The following is a 23,856-nucleotide window of genomic DNA, read 5'->3' on the forward strand; positions in this document are numbered from 1 at the left end:
AATTGCCGTAATCGATCACTCGTTCGTTCGATCGTTAAAATCGTTAGAACACAAAACAATAACTAATCAACAGTTAAATCACAAGATAAAACTAATCGTCAATAATTAAGCTCTTATCGTCAGATGTTTCTTGACCCTAAATCTTAAGTATCCACTTCTCGGAAGATTACCGTAACTCACTCGCAGACCGCGTGTAGAATTCTTCGCGACAAACTTCTCCTTGAGCGTTATCGCTAATTTGTTTGCAGTACGCACACAAAATATCTCTGCGATAATAGATAAACTTCTTCTGACTTCTTCGTAATTCTCGTCGTTCCTTGCTATTTCGTGCACTTCTCTCTCTAATCTCTCTCTTCTTTTTCGATTCTCCCTTTCTCTCTCCTTATCGTTCTTGTTGTCGGTCTATTTATACCTCGCTTTCTTTTACAATCATCGACATTTTACAATACGGTTTTTATTGGCTCCGCCTCTTAATTAAATTATCAAGCGCTTCACTTTAATTTCTAATTACCAATTCTTATCTTGCCTTCACGTCTGTAACAATATATATATATACATACATATATATATATATATACATAAATATACCTTACCTATTACCTAATGTTAAATGGACCTATTTATGTTTGTATATCATTAAAGACATTGACTAGTAAGTATGCATATGTGTTGTATATAGATCCATAATATAATTATATATAATACATATTATATATAGGAGTTGATTAGACTGCTAACAATAGAATATAATGGTTGACTGAAGTTTTAGGCGAACGAATGAACAAATGAATGTATGAACGAACGGACGAACGAACCATAACACAGGTACGCTCGCACGATTTATTAAAGGCACGACATTTTCAACGAAAAACCATGTTATTACTATCATTTTCATATTATTATTATTATTTCGTTATTATTATTATTTCATAATTTATTTCGTATCTACGTCAATTTAATTGTAAATATTTATTTTTCATTCTTTAAACATATTTGTGTGATGCTATTGGCGATAACCGAGTTGAGTTTATTGTTGTTGAAATGATTGTTTTAAGTTTCACGGATTGTTATCATTGGAGATAAAGCTACGTTCTTGAGAAACATATACGCTACATGTTACTTTCAACAATATTTTCTCCATAGGATATCAGGTTAATGTTGTTACTTATGCATTAACTCCACGTGTTGCTAAATGAATGTTTGTGGTTGAATGGGATATATGGTTACTATGTTTGGTTGGTGTTTTGGGATGATTTTTTTGTCGCTGAAATTTTTGTCGACCTGATCGCTACTGCAGCAGCGGATATGTTCCTGAGGAGGATGCTGATGAAACCGGCCGGTGAACTCTCACTGAAAGTTAGTTTGCGTTCATTTTTTACAAACTTAGTGACGAATGAAACTCCAAATTAAAATTTAAATATCGATTGATTTCAAAACCATCTTGCAACAACATTGATATCATCCATAATAACACAACATGCACGCAGGAAATATTTGTTTGCTTCTTCTTGCTGGTCCTCGCTTTCAACATCCTCATCTACTTCACCCGCTATCAATCAAGTCAGTCACTGTGGAGCGTTAAATATGGATTCAACTCTCAACTGACCACCCAACTGACCAATCCACTGAGTGAAGAAGAAAAGCAGGCACTACTCAACAACAACAAACTCAACCCGCTTGCAAATAACCTACTACCAACAACCACGCCCCAGTACCAAACCACGACATTCCAAATAGAAGAGAAACGGCGTTCTAGACCGATCCCTCCCGAATCTCCGTGCAAGAGACCAAAGCATGGTCGGCTGAGAGATGATGGCAGGTGGTTCGATTTCGGAGCACGCGGCATGTTCCTCTTCGCCTACACGGCATTTTTCGACGATCGAGAGTCTCTGCAGAGCGATCCAGTCATCAGGGTCATAGCCATGTCGACCATCATCGAAAACATGGCCCACCAGCCCAACCTCATCTGCAGATTTTATTACCCACTCGATCAGAACGGAAATTTAAAAAGCAGAGATTCCGAGGATGATGACGAAAGCGGAAGTAAACACAACCATCAGGATGCCTTCATCGACGTGCAAGTCGAGAAAAATCCCATCAGAAAAATGGGGATGGGCTGGCAGTTGAATTATAAATTGGTTCGTGAATATTTATTCACCTGCCCTCTACCGACAGTCGAACAACTTTTAGAGCTGCCCAACGTGAACGGTTCGTTGATTGCCGAGGTGGAAGATCTCATCCCAAGCTGGCTAACGTTATTGGCAGGCAGCGAGGAGGCTGAAAAAGTGGCGTCCTGCATGCCTATCGAAGTACCAGAGAAGCCGAAAGTCCAGAAAGAATTCGCGCTCTGCGTGCAGGTCAGTTGATAAGATGGCAGAACGGATGAACTGTCGGTCGCAACTGAAATATGAATTCTAATCTGGCTAATAGCTCGGTTGATCAAAAACTAACAAAAATTAATATTTTATCCGGTCATTTGTAATTAAAGTAACAAACTAATACCGTTCAGTTTAAAATTGTTGACATTTCGACATTTTATGCTTCAAAATTTTTGTTTCAATTGAATGATAAAAGTTGATAAACATGTATTTCCTGTTCACGCACCAACCAGATTGGATACGGCGCCATAGACCCAGTACATCTGGTAGAATGGATGGAACTGCAGAAGATACTGGGTGTCGATGTCATTGGCTTTTATGACATGGAAATTGACGAGCCCGCGATGGCTGTACTGAAGCACTATGCCGAGGAAGGTCTGGTCGACTTGAGGAGGTCTGACTACATTCCGAACGGGCCTCAACAATATATGCTCCATGGATCACCGGTTGGCTTTTTTGTAATAATATATCTTTTATCCATCCTATAAATGCCTTATATTGTTATTTTTATCGGTATGTAGTTGTCAGGTATATGACGATTTTTAAATTATATGAATATTCAGAATGGATAACCCTGATAATGAGCTATTTTAAAATGTAAACACTTGAAACAGTTCTTCTAGAAATCTATATTTAATTTAGGTTATAAACGATTGTATGTATAGACACATGTTTACTCATCGTTACCTACTGGTATACGATGTAGATGAAGTTATACTGCCCTTAAAGAAAACAAGCACCTCTCAAACCCTCAACAACTTCAGGTAGTAATTTTATAACATCGTTTAACTGAACATTAATTTTACTTGGTTTTTTTTATCTACTTTCTTTGTTATATTTCTATATTTCTAATAAGACAAATAAAACATGTTTAATTAAAGATGTTGCAAAATGTTTCTGAAATGTAAAACATTTTGAAAATGTTGTAAAATTTCATGGATGAGTTGTATTATTTCCCGTAAAACCTGTATCTCGATTGAACAGTAGTTTAGTGCAGATGATTAAGGAGAAACACGGCAACGACCCACGTCTCTACCTCTTCAGGAATCATTATTTCTTCACTGACCTGCCACCTGACCAGAGGGAACTATCAGAGTTTACATTCTTAAAATATCGACAAAGTGTTTGTATATTTTATTAACCCTTTTATCGGATCAATGCAAAACTATTGCTGAATAGATAATCATCTGAGCATTTTTTGACCAATAACTTGTAATATTGTTTTTAAAAGAGTAATCAAATCCAACATTAAATACATCATTCCATAGGTACCGGTTTCTGTTTTCGGCTACTCAACGAAGAGCCTAACAGATCCACAGACGTGCGTCGTAATGCACAACCACTTTTGCTGGAGTTACACTAAGAAGTACGAGACAATGAAAATGTTGGACGTTGACATGACGTTGGCAGTCAATCAACATTACAAAAAATGTCATCTGCCTACGAGCGAGTGTACAGGGCTTCTGAAACAGGCAAGCGAAAATAAAGCAATTGTGCCCTATCGAGACGAGTTGATTACAAATGTTCATAGAACGGTTACAATTATTCGACAGAAAGTTAAGGATTTAGAAAACGATGATCCTTTCAAAGGACATTTTAAAGAAATTGTTTTGTGAATTTTTTTCTATTTTTAGTAATTCAAAAATTATTTATCGAGTATGTTTTTGTTAACGTTGTTAATTGGCTTAATGGAGTTTTTCCTACAATTTTAGAAGCGTGTTTGAAATATGTTTCATGTATTTTTGACAAATGCATCTATTTGACGGTGGCAATATTTTTCGAAATCTTCGACTTAACCAGTTGATAGTCCCACTAGATTCTTTATTAACAGTGACAGGCGTTAACATCTTTCACTGTTCACGCATCATCATTATTCTTGCACACCGTTCTTCTATTTTCTTCCCACTACTAACTTTCCTAAAATGATATCAGGTGTTTCAATATTTCTTTGATAAAGTAGGCTCGTTAGTTTACCCTTTCAAATCAAAACTATAAAAATATATAAAACAAATAATCATATCTAATAAATAATCCAACAAACTCAACTTTAAGCCACCAAGTGCAGGTTCTACTTATCATTTATGAAATGTGAATAAATTGTTAGCTTGTCTGATGTTTTAAAAGTTTTTTTTATTTAATTTGTTTCTATGTATGCTGAAGTTGATACATGTATAAAATAAAATTATGATTCTTTAATGTTGAATTAAAAATTTGTATTGAAAATCTTTTCATTTTATTTTTATTTAGTTCAATATTTTCAATTATTTATTTTATACGATTAAGCTTGAGCATTTTTGTGTCTTGAATTAAGTTTCAAAATGTACTGTATTAAATTCATAGATATATATAATAGCATCAAAAATTCCATGGGTTTAGAATAAAAAATAATTTAAAAAATATTATATTACATTAAACGTTATCCAATGAAAAATAAATGTTGTTTTAAATGTTTGGTGACATTACTTGATGAGTATCGGTACCAGCATATCATTTGTATATTTGAATATTTTTCATCAACAGGATAGTAATATTACGCCTTAGAAAAATGAGAACGCGTCCACAAAATGACGATATCAGCAGCCAATGAGATTCGGTTGGCCAAGTACCACAATAATAGCAAAAATGTCTAGTAATCCGCAAATTCATCGCAAAGGTTTTTTAAATATTTAATTTTATTTATTTTATTCGTTTTATTAATTTTTTAACTTAAATAAATTTAATTCGATTATATTTTTAAATTTTAAATTTCAGTTTTGGCCAAGCAAAACAAAAGTAAACGATCAAAAGCTAAAAATAAATTAAAAGAAAAAGATGATAAAAAAGTGCCAAAGTCTGTATTTTTTTATTTTATTAATTTCAAATTTAAATTTATCATCAAATTGATTACATTATGATTATTAAAGAAATGAAGGCTTGACAAACAAGTCGACAATAGGAACAACTACAGCAGCAACAGTAGGTTCCACAGTAAACACAAACAGTCATGAGTCTCAGCAGCCTGTTGCTGAGACCGAGAAGGAACAAACGACTCAACCCACATACGTACCGCCGCCAGTGTTGTTGGACCCAGTCCTCGAGAGAAGGAACAGCGATGAGGAGGATGAAATGAGACAAAAGGAAATTTGTTCTGGGGAGAAAGAGGAAGAGGAAGATGAAGAAATACTGGGATCGGATAATGATGAACAAGAGGATCGTAAAGATTATTGCAAAGGTTATATCACGTAGTTCATTAATAATTTTAACTTATTTAATTTGATGTTAATCAGTTTTTTAAATTTTTCTTTTATCAAATCAAATAAATAAAAATTGTTTATGAAATATTTAATTTTATTTATTTCAGGTGGCTACCATCCAGTCAAAATAGGGGATCTCTTCAATGGCAAATACCATGTGGTCAGGAAGTTAGGATGGGGACATTTTTCTACTGTCTGGCTTTGTTGGGATTTAATGTAGGTTTTTTTAATAAAGTTTTTTTTTCTATATTATACTTACCTAAATATTTTATTATGTGGTTTTTTAAAGTAAAATCTTGTTTTTAAAAATAATTTTAAAGTTTTCTTAATCATCGTTGGACAGTTTAAAAAGATTTGTAGCCTTGAAAGTGGTCAAAAGTGCCCAACAGTACACTGAGACTGCTATTGATGAGATTAAACTTCTTAGATGTGTAAGCTAATTAATTGCTTTATTATTCTAAAAAATGTTAATAAATTTTCAATAAATATTAATATATTTAATTTTTATTAAATTAATAAATTCAGACTTTTACGTTTAGTTGGGGTATTATTAAACATAGATTGATAAATCCGCATCATGTACACACCAAGCTCGCTTTTGCTTATTCATTAAAAATAAATTGCCCAAAATTACTAATTTTCAAAATTGATGAATTTGAAAATTGTTAAGTTATTATTTATTATACTTGGAAAGCCACAAAAATTGATAATTAAATTTGTTCAGCTTGTGAAGCATTATCTTTTTGTATTGCTTTTGGATTATTGCCTTATGATTTGAAAATAGTGGATGCAAAGTTGTTTTTTTTATAAATTTATAAAAAATCATCTTTAAAAAAAATCTATCAATTTTTAAGTATTTCTAGATGAACAAAACAAATATCGTTATCCTTTTTTTAAATGTTGTTTTTTTTTTATAAATTTATAAAAAATCATCTTTAAAAAAAATCTATCAATTTTTAAGTATTTCTAGATGAACAAAACAAATATCAAGTTATCCTTTTGCTACCATGTGCTAAACTAAATTGACCTTATTACAAATAGTCGGTCAAGGGATTTTAAAATCAAAAAAACCCCATATTTATTTTAATTTAATTCAACTTTTGAAGTATTAATTATTATTTTGTCTTTGGTCTAGGTACGAGACACAAATCGTAATCATCCATATAGGAATAAAACCGTGCAACTGCTGGACGATTTCAAAATCTCTGGAGTCAATGGCACACGTAAGTTTATGTTTAAAAATTATTGGCATAATAACTATTATATTATTACTTAAAATTATAAATTATGATGTTAATTATACTCTTTATTATGATATTTAATATAAAACCTCTTGTAATTATAATTACCATCTGTTTATTGGTTAGTTGGATTATCAATTTGATTTCAAATTTTTTTTTTTGGTTTTCATTTTTGTATCTATGGATGGAATTAATGCATTGTTATATCTATAGATGGGTCTTATTTGGTCTTAAATCTAGGGATGGATTTAATTTGTTTATTTTGATTTAATTTGTTTTTTTTCATATCTATGGACTGATTAGTTTATTTTATATCTATGCATATGCAACAACACAGATGTCTGTATGGTCTTCGAGGTACTGGGGTGTAACTTACTGAAGTTGATAATTCGTTCCAATTACATGGGTATTCCCATAGAGAATGTGAAATCTATCATTAGGCAGGTCAGTACTATTGTTGTTGTTGTTGTTGATGTTGATGTTGTGTTGCTGATGATTTGTTGTTTTTGTTGATGTGTTGCTGTTGTTGTTGATTTGTTATTAATGATTTGTTGTTTTTGTTGATGTGTTGTTGTTGATGATGATTTGTTGTTAATGATTTGTTATTTTTTGTTGATTTGTTGTTGACGTTTTGTTGTTTTTGATGTGTTTTTTAATGTGTTGTTGTTGTTGATGATGTTTTATTAATGTTTTTTTGTTGTTGAAGTTTTTGCTGATGTGTTGCTGTTTTTTTCATCTACACATTTAATCTATTAGTTTTAATTTATTTGTATTATTAATAATTGTTGAGGAACGATGATGATTGTTTGTTGTGGGTTACTAATCTTAAAATGTTATGGTGATAATAATAATTATTATAATTCTATTAATAATAATAATAATAATGGTGATGATAATTTAAATCATAATTTTAATTAGAATAATTATTAGAGTAGTAATGGTATCAATTATAATTGTATGGCTTGTATCATCTATAAGAATGATGAATGGGCATATCATTATTTATTACTACTGTAGATGATGGTTCTTTGATGTTGTTTCTACAAATTATAAGAGTTGTGCTTTTCTAATTGTTGTTGTTGTTGTGTTGTTGCTGTGTTGTTGTTGTGTTGTTGCTGTGTTGTTGCTGTTATTGCCTTTTTTGCTGTATTTATTAATGTTTTTATTGTTATCACATTCTTACTCATTATTGTAAGTCCCATCATCATCATATGATACAAAAATCCTATATATTTCCATCTATTTATAGCAACAATCATATTAGGCATTCCACTTTTATTAAATCAGAGATCTCAAATGGACATAAATTTGTCTGCACTTAGTATATGTATACTCTATACATTCATGTATATTTGAGTGTGTTCGTGTGTGTGTGTGTGTGTTCGTGTGTGTATGTGTGTGTGTACATGTGTGGGTTTTTTGCCCTTTCAATTCCATCTTTCTCTAATTTTTTCTTCCTTTTTCTGGTTCTCTCTCTCTCTCTCTCTCTCTCTCATTCAATAAAATGTTATTGATAGATGTGTTTGTAACTATTGATTGACTGTATTGTATAGACACACCACACACATTACACACCACTCACACACACACAAACATACACAGGCACACACACACACACATGTACAATTACAGTAGGTGTGTTTGTGTGTACAGTTACGTAGTATAGGCTGATGTATGTATGTGTATCATTATAAACTATAAACCTTACATGAATAAGAACTTTATCATGCACATAAATGTTATGTTTTTTTACACTGATTGTCAGTGCAAATTATGTAGAGTTAGTTTGGTTAGATTAGAAGATTGACACATTTTATTTATCTGATTATTTTTGTTTATTTGTGTTTTTTTCAGGTTACTGTTATTCTTGAACCATTTGACTTAGTTTTATTACGTTAGCTATGATGTTAACATTAATGACAGCCGTTAATATGATTTTTTGGTTGAATGTTTGAAAAAACAATTGGTCAGGTATATGGACGAATGAATGAATGAATGAATGGATGGATGGATAGATGGTCATGGCATGAAACTAGATGTGCAATCCTGTATTCTCTTCACGTATGTGTGTTGTAGGTATGATGAGTGTGTGTGTGTGTGTGTGTGTGTGTGTGTGTGTGTGTGTGTGTGTGTGTGTGTGTGTGTGTGTGTGTGTCTGTTTATGATGTTTATATGGACAAATATTGATACATTGCACAGTAAAAGAGGAACAAAAGTGGTGTAGAATTACTAATTTGATGTTGCTTTTTCCTTTGATGCAAACATTTCATCATCAGTCATTGTCCTTCCTCTGTCAATCAGTGTTGTGATAAATGATATCATTGTGAATGATATCATCCTAAATGAAATGATATCTTCATCATCGTCATCATCGTCATCATCGTCATCATCGTTATAAATATAGTCATCAGTACTACCATATATCTTCTGAATTTTTAAAATTTATCTTAAATTTTACTATAATTTTTTTAAAAAATGTCTAAGTTTGTTATCTCCAATAGACAATTGCATAAATATTATTATACTAGTGTTATCAGTAATTTCAAACATCATATGCTAATATGCTGCTCATTATCATTTTTCATCATTATTCTAGCTAGATTCATCACTGGATTTTATCATCATTTAACCATCAATCACAATATCTATTGATTTTTTTTCTCTCTTTCTGTCTATCTATCTGTCTGCCTGCCTGTCTGTCTCTCTCTCTTTCTCTATCTATCTATCTATCTATCTATCTATCTATCTATCTATCTATCTATCTATCTATCTATCTGAAAAATAAATTCTCATTTATTGACTTTTTGTAACCTTTTTTGAGAATAATTATAGCTTAAAGAATATTTTTTTTATTTAATAATGATGAGTTGAATAAAAAATAATAATAATTATGGGTTATAATACAAAAAAAGTAAAACTAAAATGATGTTGGTTTTTTTTTGTTTGCTTGTTTGAATCAGATCACTTAGAGAGTAGAGCAATGAGTGTTGAAGCATTTCTTATTCAATGGATTGAATTGCCTCTATTTTCTATATTATAATAATAATAATAATTATTATTATTATTAACTGTTTTGCTAGTCATATTATTATTTTTATTATTATTATTTTGGATTTTTTGTTGTTGTAGTTTTTATTCTTTTATCTTTTTTTATTCTCTTTAGCTGGTATATGCATATATATTATATATATTATATATATATTATATATATATATATATATATAGTTAGTTAGTTTGTTATACATAGTTAATTTATCTTGGGGTACTTGAATAAACATTTTAAGATTGAACAGATTTATTGATTGATTTGTGCATATTTATTTATTTATTTACTTATTTATTTATTTCATCATCATCATCATCGCCATAACAATCATCGTCACCACAATCATCATCATAATCGATCCCGTGTTTTTAAAATCATCTTCAAAAAATGTTATTAGCTCACTTATGTAGGCTGTTAAAAAAACATGAAAGAGTTACTTCTTTTAAAATGCTTTGTAAGAGAATTGTGAATCAGTGAAGCCTCCATATTGGTGATAACTATACTACTACGTGTTACTACACTTGCTATGGAGTAGTTACTGTTATCACTGCCGCTACTGCTACTACTACTGCTGCTGATGCTACTACTACTACTACTACTACTACTACTACTACTACTACTACTACATAAGTACTACACACACACACACACACACACACACACACGCATATATATATATATATATATATATACATACATATATATATATATATATATATATATTGCCATAAACATAGTGTCATTACTCATTAGCATCAAACCAGTAATAATATTCACATCTCTTAATAATACTAAATACAGAAGTAACTTATAAATGACGTCTTTGTAACTTGTATTATTACTTTTATTATGATAGCAGTGGTAGTAGTAGTGTTAGTAATGTTAGCAGTAGTAGTAGTGGCAATAGTAGTAGTAGTAGTAGTAGTAGTAGTGTTATTGAATTAAAGAATGAATGAACGAAAGAAAGAAAGGCTTGTCCTTGGTTACATACACTCTTACAGGTACATCTCTTTTTCACAACTTAATTGTTGCTGCTATTGGGTGCATGCAAATGTTCAACATCATCACTTCACATTGTCTTGCCTGATTAGTATAACAGCTTAGTAGTATTGCAGTAGCAGTATGTATGTTAGTAAGTTAGTTAAATTAGTTGTTAGTAGCTAGGTAAGTAAATAAATACGTGTGCGTGCGTGCGTGCATGTTACGTAAATTAATTTTAATAAGTAGATCATGACGGTTGTGATCTGCTGTCTCTTAATTAGTTCAACGACTTTATTTTTCTATTAATTATAAATGTAGAAACGTCTATAACGTAAATTTGAAACGTGTACATGCGTGATTTTGAAATTTGGATGAGAAATGGAGGAATATTAAATGAGAAACAAGAAAGGATTGAATGAAAGAAAATGAATGAATGAATGACAAAAGGAGAGATAGAGCAAAAGAGAGATAGAGCGGGAGCAAGGGAGTAGTAGTAGTACTAGTTTCATAGTAAATCTATTTCTTATTGTTGTTGACGTTGCTCTAGTAGATCAATTCAAAAAATTTGGGCGTTGTTTCGTTTGTAAGCCTTGCAAAAATCTACCTTATAAATTTGTTTACTTGTTCGTTTGTATGCATTGTTGTATCTATCTGTCTGCCTGTCTATCTATCTATCTATCTATCTATCTATCTATCTATCTATCTATCTATCTATCTATCTATCTATCTATCTATCTATCTATCTATCTATCTATCTATCAATCAATCAATCTGTATGTTTATAATCTTATAAGTTATTAAGCTGTAAGTATATCTGTTTGTATGTCATTCTGTTATCGGTTTTTATCTTCTATTTACATCTTTCAAGGCATTTTTCAACATCTGAATAGCACACACACACATACACATACACACTATATACATTCTAATGCACATGTATCTATCTACATTGATTTTAAATCTTTGGTTCAACACTTTCTGAATCTCCTTACTAGCTTTTTGTCCCTACATGTGAATAAACTAATAATTAATTGAATGAGTAATTTGCTAATTAATTGCATGGTTAATTTTTTAATTAATTGAATAATTAGTTTACTAATTGAATGAATGATTAACTTATTATTTAAGTCATTTTTTATCTTCTTGACTCATTCATCAACTCATTGATAACTGGGGCGTTACTGATTTTTTTTTCATTTTATACTGTGAAAAGGAATGTTAGTGCACGTGTGTGTGTGTGTGAGTGTGTGTGTGAGTGTGTTTGTGTGTGTTTTTATCTTTGCGCTGTGTGTGAGAGAGAGAGAGAGAGAAAGAGAGTTTATATATAATTGAAATGATCTTTTGTAATTGTATTTATAATTACACATATCTTAATTTCATCTGGTGACATAATTTTGAATGGTTGATTGATTGACAGATTGATTAGTAGATTGACTAACTGACCTACTGATTGATTGACTTTTGGATTTAATGAATGATTGTTGATTGATTGATTGATTTGTTTGTTTGTTTGTTCAGATGTTTATGATTAATTTAGGTTCTAATATATTATTATTAGCTGTTCTTACAGCTTAATCAATTTAACATTCCTCTATAAAAATTTGTCACATAGTCAAATAGAACCTTCTTTCCTCTATTGTTCTATCCATTGGTGATTGCATTGTATTGCATGTTACCAGGTTAAATAATGTTATTCTTAAAATTTACACATGGCAATATTCGTGACGGTAGTAATTGTTATTATGTGTATCTGTGTGTGTGTGTGTGTGTTTGTGTGTGTATCTGTGTGTGTTTGTGTGCTTGGGAATTTGTGTGCAAGTCTATATCTGCTTGTTGTCTTTGTAAATTGTGCATGCAGTTTGAACATGTAATTTCGGGTATGTTTGATGTATTGTGTATGTATGTGTGTTTTTGTTTCTCTCTTTCTCTTTCTCTCTTTCTTACTCTCTCTTTGTTCTTTGTGTGCGTGTGCATGTGGGTGCCTGTATGTGTATAAGATCAAATTTTGTAGTAGTTTTCCTTTCAATGTTTACATTTTATTGAGTTACATAAATACATTTGTAATGTTACACCACCTCACTTAGCTCCTCTATCTCTCTCCTCTTTATCTTATCTCTCAATAACCCATCTGGAAATATATTTTAATCCATTTATGATTTTTTTTTCATTAATCATTCATTTTAATCAATATTACCATTAATCACTATTATATCTATATTAAAATTTAATATGTATATATATATATATATATATAAAATAACTATTATTATTAGTAGTAGTAGTATTATTATTGTTGTTATTATTATTATTATTATTGTGAGTTATTTTAAATTTAACCTCAGGTATGTTATTAAACACTGTTTATGCAATTGGTGTAACCTTGGCTATATTATGAAACACGCGCGCGTGAAATGCTTGCTTGAATACTGCATAGACATCCATGGGAATAACTAACAAGAAGGGGATGATTGTATTTGCTCGTGTGTACATTTACACATTCCAGTTCCTGTTTATGTGTTGAAGTTTTTCATGTTTGCAAGTATATATGATGTCTGTGTGTGTGTGTGTGTGTGTGTGTTGTCTTTGTATGTTTGTGTGTTCGTATGCGTGCGTGTGTGTATGTGCGTGAGTGATAGAGGATGTATTCATTTAATGCTGTTTTTATCCTTGAGACTTCTTTATAATACTACCAACATGAATATATGTATGTAAAAGATTAAATTGAATGAAATGAAATGAATGCCATGACTTCAGTGGCACATACTAAGTGATGCTGATTTTAAATGTTGCATTAGGACCTGTATAATTGTTGTTACAACATCACTGTATGTTTCTGTTGAATTTGTGCATATAAATATGGTATGTGTGTATATGCAAATATAGAACTTAATTTGTTCACAAATAAATGTTTTTGATGTATATTCAAAAGTGCTTACATAAATTTTTGTTTATATATTCTTCTCTTCCACATAATTGTAGATACCTCAGATACATGAAAATGACTGGTGCAGTAAGGTACAAACACATTCATAACAGCTCTTTTATATGCACAACCTTATTTTAAAAACATGGGCACAAGTGCACAAACAAATTTATTGATACTCATCAGGAAATGTACACAAACTCCTTGGGTCAAACAAACAAGCAGACGTATGCGCACATTAAAACACACAGACACGTACAAACACATACACTTACAAACAGATACACGCACATTCACACACACACATATACACACACACAGACGTTGGAGGGGCTGCACTACCTGCACACTGAATGCATGATAATTCACACTGACATCAAACCGGAGAACATCTTGCTGTGCGCTGACGAAGAGCACGTTCACAAACTGGCCTCTGATGCGTTTGAGTGGCATAAGCTGGGCATGAAATTGCCTGGATCAGCCAGTTAGTAATGCCTGGGTGTCTCTTCTATTCATTTAATTGCGCTCCAGTTGTAAATTATTGCACGGCTTAGATTTTTTTAGCCTACTCGTTTTCGTTTGTCATGTTTTGTTTTAGTTTTGTTGAATTTGATGCTTTTGAAAATAATCAATAAATTTTTGGTAAATTTTATATTTTATCGTCTAGACTTTGTTCATTATAACAAAAATTATTATCAGTTGTTATTCTATTCACTGAAATTTGAATTTGAAAACTTTTAGAAAACGCAGCTAGTTTTTCAATGGAAAGAAAGCTTCATACTATTTATTTAGTTAACTATTTATTTAGTTAGATTTTTGTAATTGTTTGATGTGACGCGTTCGCGTTTGTTTGATGCTTAACTTTAATCCTTCCGAATGTGAAATCATCATTCAAGTCAGCACAGCTCCGCAGGAGAAGAAAGTTGAGGGTAAAATGTCAAAAAATAAAAAGAAAAAATTGAAAAAGAAGAGAAAGCAGCATGAAAAACTTGTTGAAATACAACTGAGTCAGATGCAAGAAGTGAAACAGAAAAAATTACAGGTACCTCTCTGTTTTTTTATTTATCTCTCTCTTTATCTCTCTCTCTCTCTCTCTCTCTCTCTCTCTCTCTCTCTCTCTTTCTCTCTCTTCTTTTTGTGTTTTGATACACTTCTTTAGTTGCAAACAATTTGTTTCCTGCAACATTTTCTGTTTACTGTTTCCAAAAAAAATCTCTTTGCTTTTTATATTTTGGTTTTTATTTTTTTTCAAGTGTAGTAAAATGTATTTCATTAAGTAAGAGTTACTATCAATAATAATAATTAGTAGTAGTAGTAGTGGTAATAATAATAGTATTATTTAGCGTTATGTTACTTAGTGATTCAGTGAATGGCAGTGATGTTTGTGTTGTTTGCTGTGCATGGTTAATCACTGTCAGAATTTAACCTGAAAGAATTTTTAAAAAGTTTTATATTATTAATATTACTCAGAAATTAGCTGGTTCATTCAGCCTACATACGCATTGTGTTACTACTCTTGCTATCGTTACAAAATTATCATTATGAAACTAATGAACAAACAAACAAACAAATAAATGTTATAACCTTGAAAAATGAACATCTATTCCTGTATAAATAGCAGTCGATGTACGCTCTGAACGATTCCAACTCCTCCACGTCCCTTGTCCTGGCTGCCTCCTCATCCACGTCCGTCATCAAATCCAAGTCATTCAATGGCATCCCATCCATTCACACAACTGCCAACACTTTCAAGAACAGCCGCACACAAAATATGGGCGGCGATGATGATGAGGAAGAGGATGATGATGAGGAAGATGAAGGTGCTGGGAATATTTTACTGGCGTCTGGAGGAATGTTGAAGAATGATCTGTTGAGGAAACAGAAACCACCGACCGCAACCGCAGCAACCACATCATCATCATCAGCAACAACAACAACAACTGCCATTAAAACGAATAACCAGCAGGTCAGACCGTGGAGTGCTCTCCTCCCAGATGACATGAAGATTTATAGCAACATTGGGGATAGTGCCCAGATTAAAGGCCCTGGCAACTACATCAAAAACAATAAAATGAGCATATGTTAGTGTTATCAGTGTAATTTATCTTCCATTCTGCCCTTTCTTTCTTTCTCTATCTGTCTGTCTGTCTGTCTATCTATCTATCTATCTTAATTCCTTTGTTTCATTATGTATTATTGTTATTGCTGTTGATGTTATTTTTATTGTTGTCGTTGTTATTGTCATTTTTATCGTCTATCCAGTAAATCAAAATTCATCCTGTATGTGTGTATATATATATGTAAATGTTTTTTGGTATTTTGATTGTTTTATATTATTATTTATTTTGTTTTTGCATCAGGAATGATGAAACATTCTTCACATTTTAAATAGTAGTAGTAGTTGTTGTTGTCGTGGTTATAGTTATTGTTGTGTAGTAGTAGTAGTAGTAGTAGTAGTAGTAGTAGTAGTAGTAGTAGTAGTAGTAGTAGTAGTAGTAGTAGTAATTGTAGTAATTGTAGTAATGGTAGTAGTAGTAGTAGTAGTTGTGATAGTAGTAGTAGTTGTTGTTGTTGTAGAAGTTGTTGTAGTAGTAATAGAAGAAGTACTGTATAAGTAGTAGTAATGATAAAAAGCAATAATAATAACTATACATATATGGTGACATTTGGATTGAATTTTATTATACTTAAATGGCTAGATAGCTTGGTAGGTGGGTCGACATAAAGATGTCTGTCTGTAGAAACAATATAAAACATTTGCTCGTTTGTTTCTATCTATGTAATGGTTTTATTTGGCTTGAAATTAAAAGTAAATTGTTTGTAACTGTATGTCTCAAGTAGGTCTAGTATTGATGCACACAATTGTTCATTATGAATGATGATTATGAATAGTTGTATAACTTGATATGGTACTTGATATGTGATATATGTATGCAGTGAGATTAGAGATTAATTTAACTGGATATAATATTTTCAAACATCCATTACCTGCATGTACTGTGGATACAAATTAATTTTTTCATTCTCGCCAGCATCTTTAAAAAGTTTTGACGATGAGGAGGAGGAAGATGATGATGATGAGGATATTGATGATGATCCTCTGCAGGAATGCGACATCCTCCAACAAAATTTTTTATCTCTCCAACAAAAATCTTCATCAGCAACAGCAGCTGCAGCGACAACAGCTGCTGCAACAGCGACAGCTGTGCAACAAAACCAGCAACAAAAGGGATTACTAGAGGCAAAGTTCCACAATTTATATGATGGTCGCGCCATTACGAATGAATACAAAAGTGTTGACGGCGATAATGTTGCTTCAAATGTGCGTGCCGTAAAAAGCCAACCGGATGGTGTTGAAGCAGCTGACAGACAGCACAAAAGTAGCAACAAGATGCTATCTAGCGCAACTAATAATGAGTCAAACGACAAATCAACATCTAATGATTGTAACAATTTTAATAAACTGGCCAACAACAACAACAGCACCGACAATAACATTAACAAAAAAAATAACAACAACAACAAAAATATCAGCAACGGTAATAAAAACAACAAAAATAAAAAATCGGCTAATAATACTAAGCAGGGTGGCAAAAACAATTCAAATACAAATACTAGTGCTAATTCTAACCCTAACCCTGCAAATACAATCTCCGTAACTATAACCACTACCGCCACTACTACTGCTGCTGCTACTACTGGTAATAATAGTAATAATGCTTCTGGCAGCAATAATAATAATAAGAAGAAATATAAGAAAAGAAAGAAAAACAAAAATAAAACTACAACTGGCTATGGGGAAAACCAAGACCATGGTAGTGATAATAATGCAATCAAATACACCAAAGTTAATGATGACGTCATTTCAAGAAATAACAACGATGATACAGTATCCAAGCACAACAACGGTGATATAGTATCTAAAAATAGCACCGGTGATACAACTTCAAAGGGTAACGCCCATGATGCCAAAAATAGCAATGATTGTGATTACGCAGTTTCTAAAAATGGCAACGATGATTTAGCTTCTAAATATAGCCAGGCAGCCATTAGCGGTGTTGGCGGCGGCGATAATGATGACGACGATCCTGCCATGTTCAGATCTTTAGAGGATAATGAAGATTTAAAAAATCAAAGTTTTTTTTTTGTTTTATTTTTTTTTTCTAAAATTTTTTCATCCAACTTGTCTTTTACTAAAAGCTCCTTGTAATCAGATGAGTAGTATTGTGAGTTTTCATCTGGCAAGTTGGAAGTAATTCTTGTTATTGTTCAATTTGTTAAAATATTTTTTTTATCTTTTATCTGATTGATGAATCATTTGCTTATCTGGTTGATTGATTGATTGATTGGTTGATTGATTGAAAACTTCAACAGCAGCTGATCAGCTATCACCATCATCAAGAAGACTGGATCCTGTGAGAGATGTTTTCGACATACCTGTCAAAATTGCTGATCTTGGAAACGCTTGTTGGACTGTTAGTTTTATGAATGAATGATTGATTGATTGATCGGTTGATTGATTGATCGGTTGATTGATTGATCGGTTGATTGATTGATTGATTGATGGTTGATTGATTGATTGATGGTTGATTGATTGATCGGTTGATTGATTGATTGATCGGTTGATTGATTGATTGATCGGTTGATTGATTGATTGATCGGTTGATTGATTGATTGATTGATCGGTTGATTGATTGATTGATCGGTTGATTGATTGATTGATCGGTTGATTGATTGATTGATCGGTTGATTGATTGATTGATTGATCGGTTGGTTGATTGATTGATTGATCGGTTGATTGATTGATTGATCGGTTGATTGATTGACTGACTAACTCAACTAACAACCTGACCAACTTAATTAACGTACAGTACCATCACTTCACTGATGACATTCAAACGAGACAGTACAGATGTCTTGAGGTGCTCATTGGAGCAGATTATGGACCCCCAGCTGACATCTGGAGTACTGCTTGCATGGTATGCAACTTTTTGTTGTTGCTAATTTGTGTTGTTTGGATTTTCATTAATCAATTTATTTATTATTAATAATTTATTCGTTGGTTGCAGGCTTTCGAATTAGCAACAGGTGATTACCTGTTTGAGCCGCACTCAGGTCCAGGTTACTCGCGGGATGAAGACCACTTAGCGCACATCATCGAACTCCTCGGGCCCATCCCGCCCCACATTGCACTGGCTGGCAGGTACTCTAGAGAATATTTCAATAGCAGAGGTTTGTGTAATTTTTTGAGGAGTTCTTTTTTGGTTATTTACGGTTGCTGTTATTCCGTTCTGTGGTTCTTTGCCTGTTTAATGTGCTGTTTTCTTGCTTGCTATTTTTATTATTTTTTAAAAATTATTACGTCTGATTTTTCATTTGGCTATTTATGCTGTTTGTAGGAATGATAAGAGTTTGCACATTGTTTCATTTGTATGTTGTTTGAATTATTTTTGATATAAATATTTTTGAGTTGATGTTTATGGCGTAAAACTTTTACAAATCAGTGACAAAACCCTGCATAACGAACCAGGTGAACTCCGACATATAAACGGCCTGAAGCCCTGGGGACCTTACGAGGTCCTGGTCGAGAAGTATGGCTGGAACCCGCAAGAGGCACAATCCTTCGCTAACTTCCTCATCCCCATGTTGGAGTACGATCCCCGCTACAGAGCCACTGCAGCTCAGTGTCTCGAGAATCCATGGCTTACTGGAGTCAGTCCCAAAAGTTCATTGACATCGGTCGATAAGGAGATGATGATGATGTTAGCGTCGAGATGTTACGATGAAGATGACGATGACGACGATCCTTATCAGTATCATCATCATCTACAACATCGTCCCTATCCTCATCAGCCTCTCCAGTTTGATGCCGGCAGGCAGAAGTTTGGAGGGGCTGTCGTCGGAGTTGAAGATGTCTGTGAAGATTATTTCAGCACTTCGGATGATAATGATGATAACAACAACAACAGTGGTGATGATGATAACAATGTTATCGTTGCAGATAATGATGATGAAGATGAGGACGATGATGAAGACGGTTATGAGGATGAAATTGCCCTTGCAAATGGACTCGTCAAGTGGTTGGTGAATTTGAGTTTTCACGCTATTTAATGAAACCACATGTTTGTTTAGCTTCACTTAAAGGTAATAGTAAATAAAAAATTTGCAAAAACTTGAGAGGTGGCTTGAAAATTGATTGGATTGTTAGTGTGAAATTGTTAATGAAATTGTAGGCAGCCTGGGATGGAGGCAGCAAGTGCAAATGGTCCGAGCCAGATGTCGAGACAACAACAACAATACCAGCAACAGTATCAACAACTGCAACAACGTTATCAGCAACAGCAACAATTTCTGCAAGTGCAACAATTTAAACATATCAGATCACTGGACAATGGAATGGCATTGAATAGTGACCCAAACCTCTGGCAACAGCAGAAACATCAGCAAGAGCAGATGTTGCTTCAACAGAAATTAGACCAGCAAAAGAATGAACAGTTGAAATTCATTCAAGAGCAGCAAGATTTTTACAAGTATTTCATTGAACAACAACAGCAACAGCAGCAACAACAACATCAAAAATTTCAACAGCAACAACAACAAAATCAACAACAACAGCAACAGAGTAATAGTAGCGTAAAGACCCAGTCCTATATTGATCCACATGTTCTTGAAAAAGGTCTGCAACAACTTCACGAGATGCACATGACCAGACTCGCTCAACAAAGCAGCAGCAACAGCAGCAACCTCAACAGCGTCGTTGCAGCTGCCAACAACAACGTAAACAACAACAACAACGGTAACTATGTAAATAACAATGTAAATGTAAACAACACTAACAACAACAATATTTCAGTGGCAGGCAAAACTTCTACGAATTATGATTACAAGTTAAACAACTGTAACAACAACTACATCTATCAATTTTCTGATTTATCATTGAATAACAACGACGACGACGATGATGACGATGACGATTACGAAGATGTCGTTGGTGTTAGCGATGTAAACAATAAACTCAGCTACTGTGGCAATAACATCAGCAACAGCATCAGCAGCAACAGCAACAACAACAACGTTACGAGCAAGAACAAGGCTAGCAAGCACATCGACGATGATGACGACGGTGAGGATGGAGACGACGACGATGACGACGAGGAGATATATTCGCCATCTGTGGAGAAGAAAAAACTTTTCCGCCATAACCTTGCCAACCACAGCTATCCCGCACATCATCCTCATCCAAACGCATCTCACCAGCGACAACACTTTCATCAGCGGAACTCTAACTGATAGATAATAACAACAACAACAGCTATTACGTCACAATAACAACTACGACTACAACTATTAAGTCATCACCAGTTTTACCGTTGATGACGGCTATAATGACATGGAAGTAACGGAGTGGTTATGATGTATATATGACAACATAGTGATTAAGACAACAACAGTAATGTATCATCGTTATTATTATTGCTGTTGTTGTTATTGCCTTTGTTTTTGTTGTTTTTACTGTTGTTGCTGTTGTGGATGTGAGGATGGTGATGATGATGAGAATGATGATGATGATGATGATACAATCTCTATTTCTCCTTATCATCTTAAGAGAGTTCTGGCATATCTTAGTCATTCTTAAAACAATCTACCTATGAAAACAACTAAACACACGCACTGGATTGTGCTACATTTTCTTGTATGTATATAAATATGTACGTGTGTGTATGCGTGCGTGCGTGCGTGTGTGTATGTGGGAACATGTACGTGTCTGTTCTGTTTCTGTGTACGTGTGTGTTTTTGAGTGTGTGGTCGTGATGTGTTTTGTGTGTGTCTTCAGTTTTTTTTTTCTTCCCTTCAATTTCATTTAGTTGTAATTTAAAATTTTGTTGCTTTCCATCTAAAGTTTGTTACACTTCAATAACAAAAATCTCTTTTTATATATGTATGTGGATATATATATATATGTTAAACTTAATAATAATATTTTGAATTTTAATAAACTAAAATTGAAAAAACGAACTACAAACATATTAACGCCAAACATTCGGTAGAATTTATAGAATATTGTGAAAATTATGGTCTATTACCAACATATATATATATATATATATATATATATATATATATAACGTTTAGAATTGGACCTCACATGAAGGCGGTTTTTGATAGGTTGTTAATTTGGGAAGCACTTAACCAAGCACCTAAACACACCTTCCTTTCTTTTTCCATCAATGGTTTTTTTATAACAAATATATATATTAGTAATTCAGTTTAGCATTATATATATATATATATAAATTGTGATAATAATATTATAATTATTAATACTGTTTAACATAGTCATATAGTTGTTTTGTTTCAGTGAATTAACTAGTTTATTGTAGTGTAGCGTCAGATGGGTTATCAATCTCGCAGATAAGAGCTTCTTATGTAAAAATTTTTGTATTGTAAATAAATTAGATATCCATCTAGATACATTGGCGTTTTAAAATGATTAGAGAGAGAGAAAAAGAGAGAGAGAGAGAGAAAAAGAGAGAGAGAGAGAGGGAGGGAAAGCGAGAGAAGAGGGAGGGAGGGAGGGAGAGAGAAGAGAGAGATGCACATGCCAATATGTCATTTACATGCCAACGTATTTAGATAGATATCTAATCATTTTACAATGCCAATATATCTAGATTATATTTCAAAATGATGTTGCTATTTGTTGTAACACTGATGTTTGTAATGACGGCGGTGATTAACCGGGAGAGAGAGAGAGAGGGAGAGAGAGAGAGGAAGAGAGAGAGAGGAAGAGAGAGAGAGACATTGACATAGACATATTGTGATGATGATGCTGATGTAAGATTGTTCAACGCAACAGGCGAATGTTGAAAAATGATGATAACATTTGAAAATAACAACGACAGATGACATAAATGATAAATAGATGATGATGAAAACGATGATGTTTGTGAGGTTATGTCATATTTTTCTTACTGAAATATTATTATTATTATTATTATTATTATTATTATTATTATTATTATTATTATTACTACTACTACTACTACTACTACTACTACTACTACTACTACTACTACTTTCCCATTGCGTTCGTCGAAATGAATTTCAAATTTTTATTCTGTCTAGAATTGTTTTATTGTGAAGCCATTTTTTATGATTTGCTCTCACGCGCCAGTGTAATTTCTTCTACCACAATACATCAATAACATTCAATGGCTGGACTGATCTGATTGATATGTCTACTTTATTTGTTAATATAATTAATAATAAATTAATATTATTATTAATATTATTATTGTTAATATTATTGTTATTGATTTCGATTTACTCGTTGCAAAATTATCACAATTGACATTCGAGATATATTTTTCTAAAATTAAAGTTCTTGCAATTTTTTTTATACCGATTTCAAGATTTAATCACCAATTAATTAAGTAATTAATTACCAATTAATTAAGTGATTATTTAACTAGTTTACAACAAACGGACGTACACACACACACACACGTACACAAATGTGCACTAAAACGTACAACAAGAAAAGGCAATCACGGCAACAACAACAACAACAACGTCAGCCAAAAAACAACAATGTTTCTCTTAAAAGTACATATGTATATTTGATTGTTAACTAGTTCTAACTATTCCTCAATCTTTTTGGTTTTATTTGTTCTTTTGTTTTTTTTCAAATTCCATAGTACGAAAAATGTTTGGTGTATATATACAGACATACAGACATATATAAATAGCTATTATAACACATAGATAAAGATACATACACAGATGTATATATATATATATATATATATATATATATATATATGTGTGTGTGTGTGTGTGTGTGTGTGTGTGTGTGTGTGTGTGTGTGTGTGTGTGTGTGTGTGTGCGCGCGTGTGTGTATAGTGGTATAAATATGAAATATATATGTATATCGATTTTTAAAATTTTTCAAAAATGTTGAGTCGAGTTGTTTTTATGACGGGTTCATTTTTTGGGATTTGTATATACATTAGTTTTTTTTTTTTTTTTTGTTTAAACTGCAAAGTTACAAAAT

General features: G+C 32.4%; 2 protein-coding genes across 2 annotated transcripts; both read left to right on the forward strand.

The window, feature by feature from the left end:
• Positions 1-853: 853 nt before the first annotated feature.
• HELRODRAFT_188674 (hypothetical protein) lies at positions 854-3,994 on the forward strand (the record flags this gene model as incomplete). The annotated part of the gene is made up of 6 exons (XM_009021520.1): positions 854-1,356; positions 1,488-2,357; positions 2,612-2,824; positions 3,021-3,142; positions 3,363-3,501; positions 3,647-3,994. The coding sequence occupies exons 1-6, from the start codon at positions 1,306-1,308 to the stop codon at positions 3,992-3,994; spliced, it is 1,743 nt and encodes a 580-aa protein (XP_009019768.1). The 5' UTR covers positions 854-1,305.
• A 1,489-nt stretch (positions 3,995-5,483) lies between these two features.
• Positions 5,484-19,913, forward strand: HELRODRAFT_65297 (hypothetical protein; the record flags this gene model as incomplete). The annotated part of the gene is made up of 12 exons (XM_009021521.1): positions 5,484-5,589; positions 5,719-5,827; positions 5,955-6,042; positions 6,747-6,834; positions 7,190-7,296; positions 14,124-14,286; positions 14,699-14,844; positions 16,225-16,405; positions 18,177-18,277; positions 18,674-18,781; positions 18,872-19,034; positions 19,333-19,913. 12 exons carry the CDS (start codon positions 5,484-5,486, stop codon positions 19,911-19,913), a joined length of 1,941 nt encoding a protein of 646 aa, XP_009019769.1.
• Between the last annotated feature and the right edge of the window lie 3,943 nt (positions 19,914-23,856).

Source organism: Helobdella robusta (genome assembly GCF_000326865.2).
Source record: "Helobdella robusta unplaced genomic scaffold HELROscaffold_3, whole genome shotgun sequence".
Taxonomy (NCBI): Eukaryota; Metazoa; Annelida; class Clitellata; order Rhynchobdellida; family Glossiphoniidae; genus Helobdella; species Helobdella robusta.